The sequence below is a fragment of the Eulemur rufifrons genome, chromosome 3 (assembly GCF_041146395.1).
Source record: "Eulemur rufifrons isolate Redbay chromosome 3, OSU_ERuf_1, whole genome shotgun sequence".
In the NCBI taxonomy this organism is placed as follows: Eukaryota; Metazoa; Chordata; class Mammalia; order Primates; family Lemuridae; genus Eulemur; species Eulemur rufifrons.
The window spans coordinates 25,806,979-25,821,691 of record NC_090985.1 but is presented as its reverse complement, the minus strand read 5'-3'; the positions used below and the strand labels follow the sequence as shown (position 1 = coordinate 25,821,691).

Below are 14,713 nucleotides of genomic sequence, written 5' to 3'. Positions count from 1 at the left end.
ATCCCCACCGTCTGATCCCCTTGGATGGGCCTGGAGTGCGTGCCTCCGGCTGTCTCCTGCCCACCAACCCACTCCCACCCACCCCTCCACACATCATCCTTCCGTCTGCGCACCCCCATCCATGCTGTCCTGCACTTGCGCGCACCCCACCCATGCTGTCTTGAACTTGTAGGCCACCCATCCCTTACCCTGCCACCCCTTCCAGCCTCACTCACCTCTCTCCTCCATGCACCCCCCGGTCCACCTTCCCACCCCCAACCTTTCCATCCATTCTCCCCCAGTCTCTCCAGTCATCTGTCCATCCATCCATCCCTTCCCCTTGCCCGTCACCTCCGTCTACATCCACCTACCTCATCCATCCTTCCATGTCCCATCCACCCACGCACCTGTATTGTCTATGCACACCCCCAACTTCCTTCCCTCCATTCATCCGTCTGTCCTTCCATCATCCATCACCCATCCATCCAGTCGGCAGCCACTCCCCTGCTCCTGGGAGAGGCAGAGAGCAGAGACCCAACTCTTGGCTTTCCTGCTGCATGGGGCAGGAGCAGGGCTTTCCTAGGTGTGCGCGCGTGTGCGCGTTTTATCCGCGCCCCCTTATAGCGCTCCCCTCCCCCCACACCGCCGCCCCCCGCTCCTGCTCCCCCTCTAATGTGTGATCTGGAAGCTCTATAAAGCCTGATGTAATCCGTAATGCAGTCTCTGGCTCCCGATTCGGGATCCAGTTTCAGAGAGCGAGAGATTGGGGAGCGCCGGCAGCCGGGTGGGGGGAAGCAGCTCTCGCCTCTCTCCTCCTCCTTCTCATCGTCCTCAGCCTCCTCCTCCTCCTCCCTGCGCCGCCCCGCCCCCGGCTCGGCTCGGCTCGCCCCCCCCTCAGGAAGGGGAAAAAAGGCGAGAAGAGCGGGGCAGGCGAGAGGAGCAGAGCGGCGGCGGCCGGAGAGGGAGCGGCGGGCGCAGGCGGCGGCGGCGGGCGCGGCGTTGGCGGCGGCCCCGGCGGAGCGAGCGCGGAGCCGGCGAGCCGGGAGCACAGGCGGCCGCGCCGCGTCCTGGCCCGGCCCGGGCCCGCGCGCCCCGCACCGCCCGCAGCGCGGGCATCAGGACCCTCTGGGCGCGCGGGGGGCTCCAGCACGCTGGGGGAGGGGAGGGGGCCTGCGCGCGCCGGCGGGTGCGCTCCAGGGGGCGTCCCAGCGAGGCCCGGAGCCGGCCGGGGGCGGAGGCGGCAGGAAGAGCCCCCCCTCCGGTCGGGCGCCCGACTCGGCCGCCGGCGACGCGGGGCGCTCCCGGGGATTTGCAACTCGCCGGATCAAGTCCTCGCCGGCGGGGCCGCTGCTGTTGGGGAAGGTAAGGAAGGCTTCGGCGGGGGGCTGGGGGCGCGGCGGGAGGGGGCTCAGCGAGGGTGGGAGGGGGTCGGGGGAGGGGCGGGCGCCCGGACTTCCTAACTTCGCCGTTTGGGGCTTCTTCGCAGCTCCGAGGTTTGCGCTTGGAGCTCGGGAGTTTGGACTCCCCCCACCCCCGCCAGCCCCCTGCTTCCTCCAGCAGTGGCGACAGAATCTGGCAGGTCCCCGCGAGCCCGCATTGGGCAGGCTGAGGAGGGGGCGACCCTGGACGTAGGAGAGGCTCTGCGCTGTTCACCTCCCCCCCTAATCCACACACACACACACACACACACACACTCACACACAGCCTGAGAGGCTGGCACCCCCTCCCCATCACATACACAGACCCAGAGCAGGCTGGGGAGGGCGTTCCCGTTGTACCCCCAACACACACAGACGCTGGCAGGGGTCTAAAAGGACCCCTCATCGGCCCCCCACAGCCACACATAGACCCGGGCAGGCTCTGGAGAGATACTCCGAGTATGTCCCTTCTTCTAGTGACATCCACAGCCCCTTACAGACATTGTAGGGGCCTGAGACATCCTTCACCGCCCCCCCCCCACGCACACGGCTGGGGGCCGGCATGAGAAGCCCCCAGACTCCTTCTCGAAGCCCTCACCCATAGACCGGGCACTGGCAATGGAGACTCCTCGGAGAGGCCCTTTCCCCCTCAATTTGGGTGGAGGGCTATTTTAGCGCCCCCCCAAACATACATTCAAACGCCCTCGCTCCTTCCTTGTCTACCTTTCTACTCGGTCGGATAGGCCTCGCGGATAAGCCGCTCTGAACTTTGGGTCGGCCCTGTGCCCTCTCCGCGTGAAGCATGGGGGCCGGGCGCCGGGCACTCCCGGGTTCGCGTCCCCAGCGAGCAGAGGCCGCCGGCCCTCCGCTGCCTGCCGCCGCGCCGCGCTCCTTGGAGCCGCGGGAACCTGCCTGGAGGAAGGAGCATGGCCTCCGCCCTCTCCTGGGGAGGCTGTGGGCTCTGGACCCCTCCAGGAACCCTCTCCGCTGGTCCCGCGGCCCCCTGAGCAGGGCTGAGCGCGCCTCTGGCCTCGGGAGGGGGCGGCGGAGCTGAGAACCTCCGCGTAGCAAGGCGGCCGAGAGGGCTTGTCGGAGGCTGCGGCTCCGAGCCCGGGTCCCTCCGCCTGGCCACGGTGGCTCCTGCTTGGTCACTCCCAGGCAGCCCCAGCTAGCGCCCAGCCTGGCACTCCAGACCCAGGCCCGCTGGGCACCTTGACCTTTCCACTCTTATTTTGGGCTTCCAAGTTTCTTGGAGCGCAAGAACCTGGGCTAGGACCTGAAGAATCCTAACCCCCTCCCCTTCAGCACCCTTCCCCTCCGCGAGCTCCCCATCATTCTCCCGGGGCTGGGGCTCAGATTCCTCAGCGGCAGCTCCCGAATAGTTGAAAGGCAGGAAGGCGTGTGGGTGGGCAAGGGGGCGCACCCCCCCTCCAGAGAAGCAGCTGGGCGTATGTGTTGGGGAGGGGGCTGGGAGGTCCGCGCTCCGGCCCCACCCTTGGGATCCAAGGAGACCCTCAGTGCCCTCCCCGACAAACACAAACATACGCCCCTTCTGAAGGAGCGCCTCCGCGGGGGAGAAGCAGTGGCCGCGCGGGCGGAGGCGTGGGGGAACGGAAGGCCAGGGTCGCTTTTCATATCTGGGAGGTGGTATACCGTGTTTGGGGTCTGGAGAGGCTATTACAACGTCTCCCAGAACCCTCAAGCGTTCCATTCTTCGGCGACCCCAGCAGCTGAGGAGGCAAAGAGGGAGGCTGAGGGGGAAGCCTCTCCCTCCTGGACCCGCGGGTGGCAGGGAAACTCTGCGCCCCGCACGCCGGGGTGCCGCCGGGTCCGGCTTTGAGAACCCCTACAAGGTCAAGCAGGCGAAGGGGAGAGCGGGGGTTCCTGGGCGCGCCCCCGCCCGCGCAGAGTAGGGACCTTGAAGCGGGTGTGGGCAGCCCGCAGAGTCAGCCCCTGCGCGCCCGCCGCCGGCGCCCGGTCCCCGGAGGCGGACGTTGTGCGTGTTCGGGGATCCCGGAGCGCCCCGCGCCCTCCCTCTCGGCTTGCTCGCTGCTCCTGGGCGCTGCTTTCAGACTTGTTGCGCCTCGATCTCGGAGACCCAAGGCTGGTCCAGGAGCCCCGAGCCCAGGCTGCTGGGGGCCGAGCCCCGAGGCCTGGGATGCGCCAGATCGGCGCGCGGCTCCGCAGGCGGGCGCTGCGCGGGGGGCGCGAGCGAGTACTTTGCAGCCTCCGATCCTGGGGAAGGGCGCTTGTTCCCGCCTTGGTCCCGCGCGGGGGCGGAGAGAGGGCGATTCGTAACCCTCTGCATCACGCCACACTCATCCCGATCCCGGGCCAGGGAGGGGTCACAGTCAAGTTGTGCAGCCCTCCAAGTCCCTTCCCGTGCCCCCAGGCTCCGGCCCCTCGGTCCTCCGTGGCCGCGTCTGTGAAATGGGGCGCAGGTTCTGCTCTCGGGGCCCTCACAGCCCCGACCCTTCGCGCTCGTCCCGAGATCCAATATGCTGGGTCCGCAGCGTGCTGAGTCTGCGGTGTCCCGGCGGGCCGGGTCCCGAGGCAGCTCCCGGCCTGCGGCCACATAGCCGCGGAGCCCGGCAGGAGCGGGGCCCCTGGCAGGGCCGGGCGAGCGCCCCAGGCCCAAGCAGCCTCCTGCGGCGCCCTCTCCCCCCTGGCCCGGTCCTTCCTTCTGGAGCGGGCCTTGGGACCCCCGAGCCCATCCCCTGGGGATAACGCGGAGCTCCAGGCCCAGGCGGCCGGCGCGGGGCTGCAGTGGCGGAGGGCGGAGGGCCGGGCGCGCTTCCCCGGACGGCCGAGAGAGGGCGCCCGCGCTGCGCTCGCGCCGGCCCTGCCCGCCCCTTCCGTCTCCTCCGCTGCCGGCCCGCGGCTCCGGCCCCATCTTGGGCAGCCCGGACCGCGGCGGCGCCGTCTCGCTCGCCCGTCCGCTCCCGCCGCCCGGGCGGGTGACGCGCCTCGCGTCTCAGCCTGAGCCCCACCACTCTTCTGGCCCCCGTACCCGGCACGCTGTGCACGGGCGTGAGCGAGCGTGTTTGTGTGCATGTGTACATGTGTGCCACGCGTACACGTGCGTGTCCTCCGGCCAGGCTGTGGGCACGTGTGTGCAGGCATGCAGACTTCCACATGTGTGCGCGTGGCGAGGCACGGGTGTCGTGTGAATGTGGCCATGGGCGCAGGATTTAGTCAAACCACCTTGTGCCGTCAGCGGTGGGTAGCTCCTCTGTCTGCCTGGTGTTTACCCTGGGGGAAAGCTCTAACCGCTCCCCCATCCAAGCCCCTGAACCTGGAGGGTCTGTTACTCCCGCCTTGCCTGCAAACCCACCTCTCCCACTGTCCCCAGGAACTCTCCCGCCTCCTTGGCTTCAGCTGCACCACTGGGCAGAGCTGTAATTTCTGGGTAAACACACACAGGGCCCGGGATGCCCTGTACACACAGATGAAGTGGCGCTCACTAAACGTGTGGGTGCCCACGTGTACACACTCACAACTGGGAGACAGCAGTGGGCAAGGAGGAGGGTCTGGTCTCTGTCCAACCCCCTCCCAAGTGCTAAGGCTGGTGGGACGATGGATCCAGAGCAAGATGGCAGCCTGCGAACCCCGAGGAGTCTCCCCCAGGAGGCTTCCTAAGGAAGCAGTAGCTGAACTGGGTCCCGCAAAAGGGGTGGATAGGCGGGTGGTGAAGGCAGAAGGTCTGGGTAGAGGGAATAGGCATGCAAAGGCCCTGGGGCAGTGCAGGTGTGAGGAATAGACATTAGTTGGGAGGAGGGTCCATGGCAGGACTGGGCTTTCAGAGGGGGCAGGGTCACACCTCAGAGCCCTGAAGGCCTGGGCCTATGTCCTGGGTGCTGAGTCCAATGGGGGAGCCACGGGAGGGTCTTAAACAAGGTTGATGACTCAGCCTGGTGGGCATGCCAAAGAGATGGTGGGTGCATCTTTGGCCAGCTGGGTCACACTGCAGCGTGCAGCATAAACATGCACAGGGCAAGCACGTGTCTCACAAAGCAAAGTAGCACTTGGAACACCGGTATGTCACTGCCCTGATACCTTTGCCCAGTTGTGGGCTCATGAGGACACATGCCGGCACAAACACGGAGTGAGCTGCACACACGGGTGCACACAGCGCCCCCTCTCGTGTGCGTGTGCACACACCCATATGGGAAGGAGTATGGGTGCATGCTCCGGGGACACAGCATTGACGCTCGCATCCCGGGAGGTGGTGTGTGCTCACTCCCAGCATATCAGGGCTGGAAAGGCCCAGGGAAGAACCCTCACATACCCATCGCCCAGGCATCGCACCACTGCGGGCGGAGGGGCAGGACCCAGCAGGGTGCAGGTCCCTGCACTCTGCCGTGAGCTCCTGTGACCTTCAGGTGCACCTTACTTTCCTCACCTGTGCGGCTCAGGTGAGGCTTTGACCTCAGGGGACAACATCTGCCATACTGAAGGGGCCGGGCCCAGTGTGCCAACTCCTGTCCACCTCCCCTCTCTTCTTTTTTCATTTTAACTCATTTTCATTGAGAAAGTAACAAAAAATAATTCCTGCCAGAGGACCCTTTCCCACCGAAGATCCTGGTCCTCCCACCCTGGGTCACCCCTGCTATGGGTTCCTGTTGCCCTTCCAGAATGTTCTGTGTGTGTGTTTATGCTGTGAATGGTTTATACAGGGAAGTGCCTGCGTATACTGGGGGGACACTGTTAGGCTGGGGGCCAGGCCTGTGGAAAGGTGTTTGTCCTGGCCCTGGGCTCCCCTCACCCTGAGGGCCCTGCGTCGGCTGCTGCCCTCTGCCTGCCTCCTCTGCATGGCCATTTTCACAAACACAAAGCTGCACCCTCGCACACCCTTCCTCCTCCCAGTCGTCAACCGGCAGCAGCATTCTCATCTGTCAGCCCCAGCCATCACCCTACCCCTATTGCCCCCTCTGCAGGGTCCATCCCCTGGCCCTCACCTCGGGCTCCTGTGCCCTTCCCGGGCTCCCACCTTGGTCCTACTGCTGGTGGAGTCTGTCCTGGGTGTCCCTCTCCAGGGCTCATTCTGGGGGTGTATGGCTGCCATCCCTGCAGCTTTCTCTAAACCCCAGTGTGCAGCAGATCCCCTGTGGCCCGACTGTGCCATCTGGCCCAGTGCAGCCAGAAGTCGGAGCCTCAGTGGGGGTGGGGGGTGCAGATTACTGGGAGCTCGGAGGATGGGGTGGACGGAGAAATGAAACCCAGGCTGACGGCGGGAAGGCACGCAGGCTCGTGTTCCCAGGCTGTCCCCTCCTCGCATTTAGCTGGGGGTCAGTTTTGGGGTTGCTGACTCTTGACTGAAACAGGGGGTTGAGGGCTCCTTGAAGCGGGAGAGAGGCAAAACTTAGGTGCCTTGGGAGCACGGCAAGGTGTGCAGAGGTGGACAGGGCCCACGTCACCGATTCTGGCAAACTGGAATGGGTGTGGAGGGAGCCCCACAAAGCCCCAGGCCTCCCAACCACCCTGCTCCCGTTGGGCTGTGCCCCTGCATTCCCTAGTTTCAGAGAGCCTGTCCCTGTACGGGGCTCAGATCTCACCGCAGCACATGCAGACACACGCATAGTCCTGCCCTCACCGCTGGCACACTGGCAGATGTGTGCATGCCCTTGCAGCCGCTGTCAACTCACTCGTGTACTGCACTGCACACTCTGTGTGCACACTCATGCTCACACATGCCTGCACACATGCCACATGCACAACCATCCCACGCATGCACACTCGCACACTTATGCACAAGAGGAACATGCACACACCCTACATGTGCACACACTTGCACACTCACGCCACATAAGCACACACTGCTTGTGCACATCCACGCTTATAACTCAGAGATGGAACATAAACGCACTGCATGTCCCCACATTCTCTCACACACTCACCACTTGCACACTTACCCCCACATAGTCATGGGCCCATTTGTTCCCTGTGTGCACATGTGCCTACACACACGCAGCATTTACACACAGCCACACGCACATCCTGGAGCCCTTGGTGCCCGGCCTGCCCCACCCACAGGACACATCCCCTCTCCTGCAGTCTTGCTCCTCCTGAAAGCTCAGGTCTGGCCTTGTGGCTATTCCCCCATGTCCACACACACCCCTGCTCACCTGGTGTCTGGAGGCCTGAGGTGGGGCTTGCTCCCAGGGTGCAGCCTCCCCCCAGGGAGCCTCAGTTCCCCGTCTCAGCGTGGGTTCGGAATGCCTGCCCTGCCTCCTTGGGTTGATGGTCAGTCCTGCTGCAGTGGCTGGCAAGGGCAGGGCAGGTGCTGGGGGAAGCCAGGAGCCAGGAGACCTGCCACGATGGGCATCCAGGCTAAGCATCAGTCCCCCGCTGTGATCCCATCCACTGCTGCTGGGAGCTCTGCCATCTCCAGTGCTGGGGAGCTCACCACCTGGCCAGGCAGCCTTGCCCTTGGGGAGAGCTCCTGTATGATGCAGCCGTCCTCACTCTGGCCTCAGACCTGCCCAGGGATGTCCCTGGGACCTCAGCACAGCAGAAGGGGAGGGCAGACAAAGGCTGGGGCAGGCTTGAGCACAGGAAGTGTCTGTAGGGCCTACGGGTGGCTTGGGGTGACAGGCCCTAGGCCAGGGACCGTGCAGTGAGCCAGGGGCCTAAGTCCCATTGCAGAGCTGGCCTCTGACCCTTTGGCCAAGGTGGTCTGGGGCAGTGGAGTGGGATAGGGGTTGGCACAGCCCGTCTCTTCCTCCAAAGTCATCTGGGGACGTTGCTTAGCCTCTCTGGGCCTCAGTCTCCACGTTTGTGAAGTGGAGGTGATGATCGCTTTGCCCTCTGGGTGGGGCCATTGGATGAGGGTCTGTATGCCAGGGCAGAGCACAGGCCAGGCCCCTTCTGCCCCAGCCCCATCGGTGGACCCTCCAGAGGCTGCCTTTCTCTCTCCCTCCTTCTGGCCGGATTCCTTGGGTGGCCCCTGTGCCCAGGCAGGCAGGTAGACAGAGGAAGAAGGTGCCCTTGGGGGCCCATCCCCAGGGGGCCGGCCCTGCCATGTGCTGACTCCTGGGTCTGCCCCCTGCTGTGGGTGGAAAGTGACCAGTTCTCGTCGAGGACAGCCCAGTTACACTGCAGGTCTGCCCACGGGGCCTGGTTGGCACAGGTTACCGGTGGGCAGATGGTGACAATGGGTCGGGGAGGCAGGCTCTCCTGGTGACCCCTCCTCGTGGCTCTGAGCCCCTGAGACACGCAAACAGGCTGTCCCGGGCCCGTGTCCTGTGTCAGAGGCCCTGCCAGGGCCCCACAGGTGTGTGGTGGTGCTGCCTCTGCTTCCGGTGACCAGGCTGCCTGAGTGGCCTCAGCCTGGGGGCCCCCTGGAGGGGCGGGGGCACCCTAAGCTGGGAGGGCCAGCCACCCGCCTCCCAGCCCCCTGGGCAGTCAGTGCTGAGGGTGCCCTCCTCCCCTCCCCCAGTGCAGCCTTTTCTCAGGACACACAGGCGGGCACTGTTCAGAGGGCCGGCAGGACAACAGAGTGCCTTTTGTGGCTGGTGTCTGGGGATGCCATTGGCGGCCTGGGGTGGGCGGGGAGGGGACGAGGGAGGCCTGGGCCTGGGGTCGGGTCTGTGGGTGTGGACTGGGCCTGGGGCAGCAGGGGTGGGTGCCGAGCCTTGCGGAGGTGCCCAGTGGCCTAGTGAGCAGGGTCTCGGACAGCACTCCCGCAGGTGGACAGTGGGAGCCGAGGTGCAGGGTGACTGGAACCCAGGGCTGGGGGCTGGGCCAGGGATGGTCAGTTTGCACGGTGCGGACAGGTGCCTGAGAGGTGGCAGGAGGTGGGTGTGGTGCCCTCACAGAGGGGGTGCTGTGTTGGGGTCACGATCTCCTGCCTCCCACAAATGCCGTGAGGTTGACTGAGGGGCCAACCCCTACCATGCCAGGCCTGTCCTGGCCTGTGGTCAGTGCCCGGTGAACCCCAGGCTCAGGGGCCTTTCCTTCTGGCCGTGACCCCTGCTCCTCATCCCCGGCCAGGCACGGCTGGCTCCTGCTGTCCAGCCCCTCTGGGCCCCCCTCTCCCAGCCCTGGTGGCCTCTGCCCTTTCACCCCTGCCCAGAGACCTGCAGCAGTCCCCATCCCACCCTGAGGCCACCCTGCAGCCAGCCTCTTCTACAGCAGAAGGGATGGAGGCTAGACACCAGAAAGAAATGCCTGGCAACCAGTTTGACCCTGAATAAAGTGGCAGAAGTGGTGGGGGCCTAGACGAGGGGCTTTGCTGCTAATTGGTCACTGTCCTTGGGAACATGAGGGGCCTCAGGTTATGGGGAAAACCCATCACCAGAGAAGGGTCCCTGGGTGGGGGCTGAGACAGGTGCTGGCTCCCTGCAAGAGGCTGATGTCATCTTGTAGTTGAATTGTGGACAGTTCATGAGAGGCTGAGCGGTGACCCCACCGGACCTCCTCAGCACCAGGGACCAGAGCCCAGGAGTCTTTCTAGCCCGTTGGCTGTGGCCCGGTGGTCTGCAGATTTCTGTCCCCTCTGTGGAGGCCTGGAATGGGGTGGGTTCAGGATTCAGCCAGGCCTGGGCTGGCCGAGGATGAGCCACGCCAGGTGTCCACCTTCAGGGTCCTTGACACATGAGCCGTCCCTTTTGGGGTGAGGCTGCCAAGTTGCTGCCAGGGAAGCCAAGGCACTCGTCAGAGAAGCCCATTATGGATTTTAAGTGCTGGGACTTAGAGTCTGTCTAGTCCAACCCTCCAGGGGCCCCCTGGCACCCTCCTGGCCCAGGGGGCCTGAGTGCTGGGTGTGGCTGAGGGACAGGGTGTGAGCCAGCCCGGGGATCATGGGCAGAAAGTGCCACTGTGCTGGGCAGAGCCAGCATTTGCCTCGGGCCTGGTCCTCTTTCCCCGAGGCCGCTGATCCTTGGGGATCACTAAACGCACCCTCCCAGGCCCCATCTCTGGCCCAGGGCTCTCCTCCTGCCGTGTGACCTTATATAAACATGCTACATGTGTGTGTGCATGTGCTCACACATGGACACTCGTGTGCATGAACGCACCTGCACTGTGCATACAGACACATGTTCACATGCCACATACACTCATGCACGCATACAGACACCACATAGGTTGGCATCTCTCTCTCCCCCATCTCAGCAAGGGCCGCCACCCCTCCCCCACTGGCCCACTGGAAGTCTCCTGTGACCCTCTGCCCCCACTGACTGCCCTCTTGGCCTGGATGCCACACGGGCTCCCCCTGCCCCGGTAGGCCAGAGGGACCGTGGATGGAGATCAGCTCAGGCCCTGACCCCCACTCACCCTCAGGACGCCTCCCCTGGACGCCCACCCTGTTTCGGCTTGACTGTCAGCTCGGCCTGGCACAGGGGATACTGAGGCCAGAGGAGGTAGTCCCAGGTCCCTGGCCCTGCCTGTGTGTGAGACGGCTCCGAGTGGCCGGTGGGAGAGGGCCAGGCAGGTGGAATCGAAGGAGACCTGGGCTGGCTGCAGGACTGGCAGGTCTGCTGGGGGCGGGGCAGAGGGTGGATGTGGCAGGTGGGGGCCAGTGCCCTGCTGGCAAGTGAGGAGTTGTCCACACCGACGGGCCGGGCCTCCTGCCCAGCTCTGTGCTGTGACCCAGCCAGCAAAGGCAGGGCCAGGCTAGTTCTGTGGTTCTCAAACTCCTGTCAGCTGGGACGGCCTTTGGCCAACAGAGCCTTTCCCAGATCCCTGGGCTGGAGCAGTTCAGTCTGAGTACTGTAGGGGATGTCAGGGTGCCAGGGAGTGGCCTGAGCCCTACTGCTCCCTCCCCACTCCCTCATGGCCCTTGCAGGGGCCCCCTGTGGAATCCCAGAGAACACAGGCGTTGGCCAGTGGGCCTGGACTGGAACCTTGGCCCAGGTGCCCAGTACTAGGTCTGAGGCCCCACTATGGCATGGCTGCTCTGTGGACCTCAGCGTGCCCATCCGTAAACTGGGAGGTGGGACTGGAGTTTCTGCTGGGCTTTGCCACATTAGCCTGAGGCTGCAGCTGATTCCTGGGACTCTGGGGCATTAGGGGAGAGCCTGCCTGGGCATGGGGCTCCGGCTGGGGGCTGACGGTGGCATCGACATTAGGTTGGGACTAAGGGAAAGGGCTCTGAAGCTGGGGCCGGTCTGGGCTCAGGTGAGGCTCTGAGTTCGACCTGTTGTGACCAGGTAAAGGAGGCTGGGCGGGGGCCTCAGGGGTCCAGGACTAGTTGCAGGACCCTGGCCATGGCCTCTCATAATCAATACAATGGGGTGGGTGGCCAGAGAGTCAGGCTCTCTGATGCCCATGTCCACGGCCACCCCCTGAGTGTGTCCAGGGATGAGGCTGGAGGAGGGGCTTCTGGGAGACAGGGGCCATGGGCAGCATCGTCCCAGGTCTGCCCCAGAGGCACGAGGATGAGAAGCTTGAATTGTAGGTTTGTGCTTCTTTAAAAATTTCCCTTCTTGGGAGGCCCAAAGGTTTGCCACTAGGGGAGACCACAGAGGCCTGGGTTTGGCCACCTGTGCCCCCGGGGGAATCCAGAAGCCCCGGCCTGCTTCCTCTCCCTGCCGGGGTGACTTCCTGCGCACTCTGGCTAAAATTACCCTCTTGCTGAGAGCAGTAAGGCTCCCATCCCCACTTTACAGATGAGGAAACTGAGGCTCTATGGTGAAGGACTTGCCTAAGGCCACACTGCCGTAAGAGGCACAGCCCGAACCAGCTTCCGGTGTCCCGGCTCCCACCAGCTCAGAGCCTTGGCCCAGGCTGGGGCCAGGCCTGGAGGCTGCCCGAACCCAGCTCCCTGCTCTGCCTCCAAGGCCCGTGCAGGAAGGATGCCAGGAGGGGACTGCAGAGCGGTGACTGACCTTGTGTCGCCAGCCAGCTGGGCCCGGACAGCAGGAAGTGGCAAGTCCCGTGGGCAGGCGGCCGGCGTGTGCGCGGTCAGCAGAGTAGAGGCATCCGCACCAGGAGGCCGGGTTGGCTGGGGGAGGGGGACTGGCCTCAGCTCCCCCTCCCACTCCACTGGCTCGGTGGGACGGACAGCCTGGGCAGGGGCTTTGGGGACAGCGGAGAAACTGAGGCCTGAAGGCAGAAGGAACTTGTCAAGGCCCAGAGCCAGGCAGCTCTGCTGCGCCCCTGCTCACATGTGGCTCACATGTGCCCAGTGTGTGTGGACAGTCACTCAGCCAGGGCCCTCTCCTGGAGCTGGGATGGGACCCCCAGTGGCACAAGTTTGGGGCCTGTCTGTGTTCTCCCACCTACTCTGTGACCTTGGGTAAGTCACTTATTCTCTCTGAGCCTCGGTTTCCCCATGTGAAATGATGGGTAATGGTGCTGGCCTTGCAGAAGCAGGGGTGGAGCAAAGTGGCTCCTGGTGGCTCCACACCCTGTCCCTCCCCAGGCCCTGTGCCTGGAGCTGTCCAGCACGATGGGGTGAGGGGGGCCCTGGCACAGAAGGTGAGTGGGAGGCCAGAGGGGAGGCTCCTGACAGGCATGCATGTGGGGACATCTGGGGCCGACAGGGCAGGCAGGAGGCCGGCTGATGGCAGTCACAGCAGGCACAAGTCTGAACCCCTCACTCCAAGGATCCGGTCACTCCTGCTGTGGGGGTCTGCACCCGCTCTAGGCCTTAGGGACATGGCCAGAGTGACCTTTCTCTCCCACTTACCTTCCTGTTGGGTTGGCAGAATCTTCCCAGGGAGGAGGGAGATTGGCAAGTGGGGACAAAGGACAGTTAGGAGAGGGAACAGAGCGCCTGGGAGAGCCAGGCTCTGTGCGCTCAGAGTGGGTCAGCCCCAGAGGAGCCATGCCAGGCTGACCGGCCAGACAGGCACAGCCAAGAGGCTCAGGCCTGGGTGGGGCAGGGACTACTTTTTCCTGCCCTGCTTGGGCCCTGCCCTTGCAGTGGACACGCTGGTAGGTGGCAGACACAGGTGTACCAAGCAGGTGCCTGGGAGGGCGCCAGGCCTGCATGTGGCTGTAGCCCTCCTGCCCTCCCTGGGAGCCAGGTTGCGCTGGAGAGGCCCAGAGCCCCCTCCCCCGGGGCTCACTCTCACCCTTCTGCTATTTCTCTTCCAGCTGCTGCTGGTGGCCACGGACAGGTGCCAGGGCCCAGGACTTTCTAAGCCATCACTACCCTGTCTGTCACCTGAAGCCGGGCCCTCTCCCCATCCCACCCTTATCCTGCACGCCCACCCCTGGCCCCCTGCCCCCGCCCGCCGCCGGACCCTGGCATGTCCAGGCCTGGCCTGTGCCTGCCTGCCCAGCCCGCAGAAGCCCGGCGGCCGCGCGAGCTAGGATGAGGGGCCAGGCCGCCGCCCCGGGCCCCGTCTGGATCCTTGCCCCGCTCCTGCTGCTGCTGCTGCTGCTGGGGCGCCGGGCGCGCGCGGCTGTCGGGGCAGACACAGGGCCGGGGGCCCAGCCGTGCGCCACGCTGGTGCAGGGCAAGTTCTTCGGCTACTTCTCCGCGGCTGCCGTGTTCCCGGCCAACGCCTCGCGCTGCTCCTGGACGCTGCGCAACCCAGACCCACGACGCTACACACTCTACATGAAGGTGGCCAAGGCACCCTCGCCCTGCGGTGGCCTAGGCCGTGTCCACACCTACCAGTTCGACTCCTTCCTCGAGTCCACCCGCACCTACCTGGGCGTGGAGAGTTTCGACGAGGTGCTGCGGCTCTGCGACCCCTCCGCGCCCCTCGCCTTCCTGCAGGCCAGCAAGCAGTTCCTGCAGATGCGGCGCCAGCTGCCGCCCCATGACGACGACCTTGGCCCCCCTGGTGGGCCCAGCGACGACTTCTCCGTGGAGTACCTGGTTGTGGGCAACCGCAACCCCAGCCGGGCCGCCTGCCAGATGCTGTGCCGCTGGCTGGACGCCTGTCTGGCTGGCAGCCGCAGCTCGCACCCCTGTGGCATCATGCAGACCCCCTGTGCCTGCCTGGGCGGCGACCCCAGCGACCCTCCCTCTGGCCCCCTGGCTCCCCGCGGGGACGTCTGCTTGAGAGACGCTGTGGCTGGTGGCCCTGAGAACTGCCTCACCAGCCTGACCCAGGACCGGGGCGGGCACGGCGCCGCAGGTGAGTGACTGGCTGGGAGAAGACGTAGAGGCGGCTCTGCAGACAGGGGCTTTGCGGACAGGATGGGGGTGGGTGACGGCCAGCAGCCCGACAGGGGGGCGCAGAGTTCGTGTTCACTGCAGGTGGACCCAGGGTAGGGAGCTGGGCCCGGCATGGGATCTGGCCCCTGGTAGGTGCTTGTCCAGTGTTGAATGAACAAATGAAGGAAGAAATAATGGGGCCTAATTTCCTCCAGGATGAGGAGTTGAAATTCCTGGCTGGGCGATGGTCCTTCCTTTC

At 65.0% G+C, this 14,713-nt stretch overlaps 1 protein-coding gene across 3 annotated transcripts in view; it reads left to right on the top strand.

The window, feature by feature from the left end:
* Positions 1-893: 893 nt before the first annotated feature.
* Positions 894-14,713, top strand: part of ADGRB1 (adhesion G protein-coupled receptor B1) — an 85,378-nt gene continuing 71,558 nt past the window's right edge. For 2 of the 3 annotated variants that reach the window (XM_069465936.1, XM_069465935.1), the window contains exon 1: positions 13,660-14,434. In XM_069465936.1, the coding sequence (XP_069322037.1) occupies positions 13,660-14,434 (775 nt within the window). Of the gene's footprint in view, positions 1,342-13,439; positions 14,435-14,713 lie in introns of those variants that run through there. The other variant, XM_069465934.1, reaches the window with a different exon arrangement.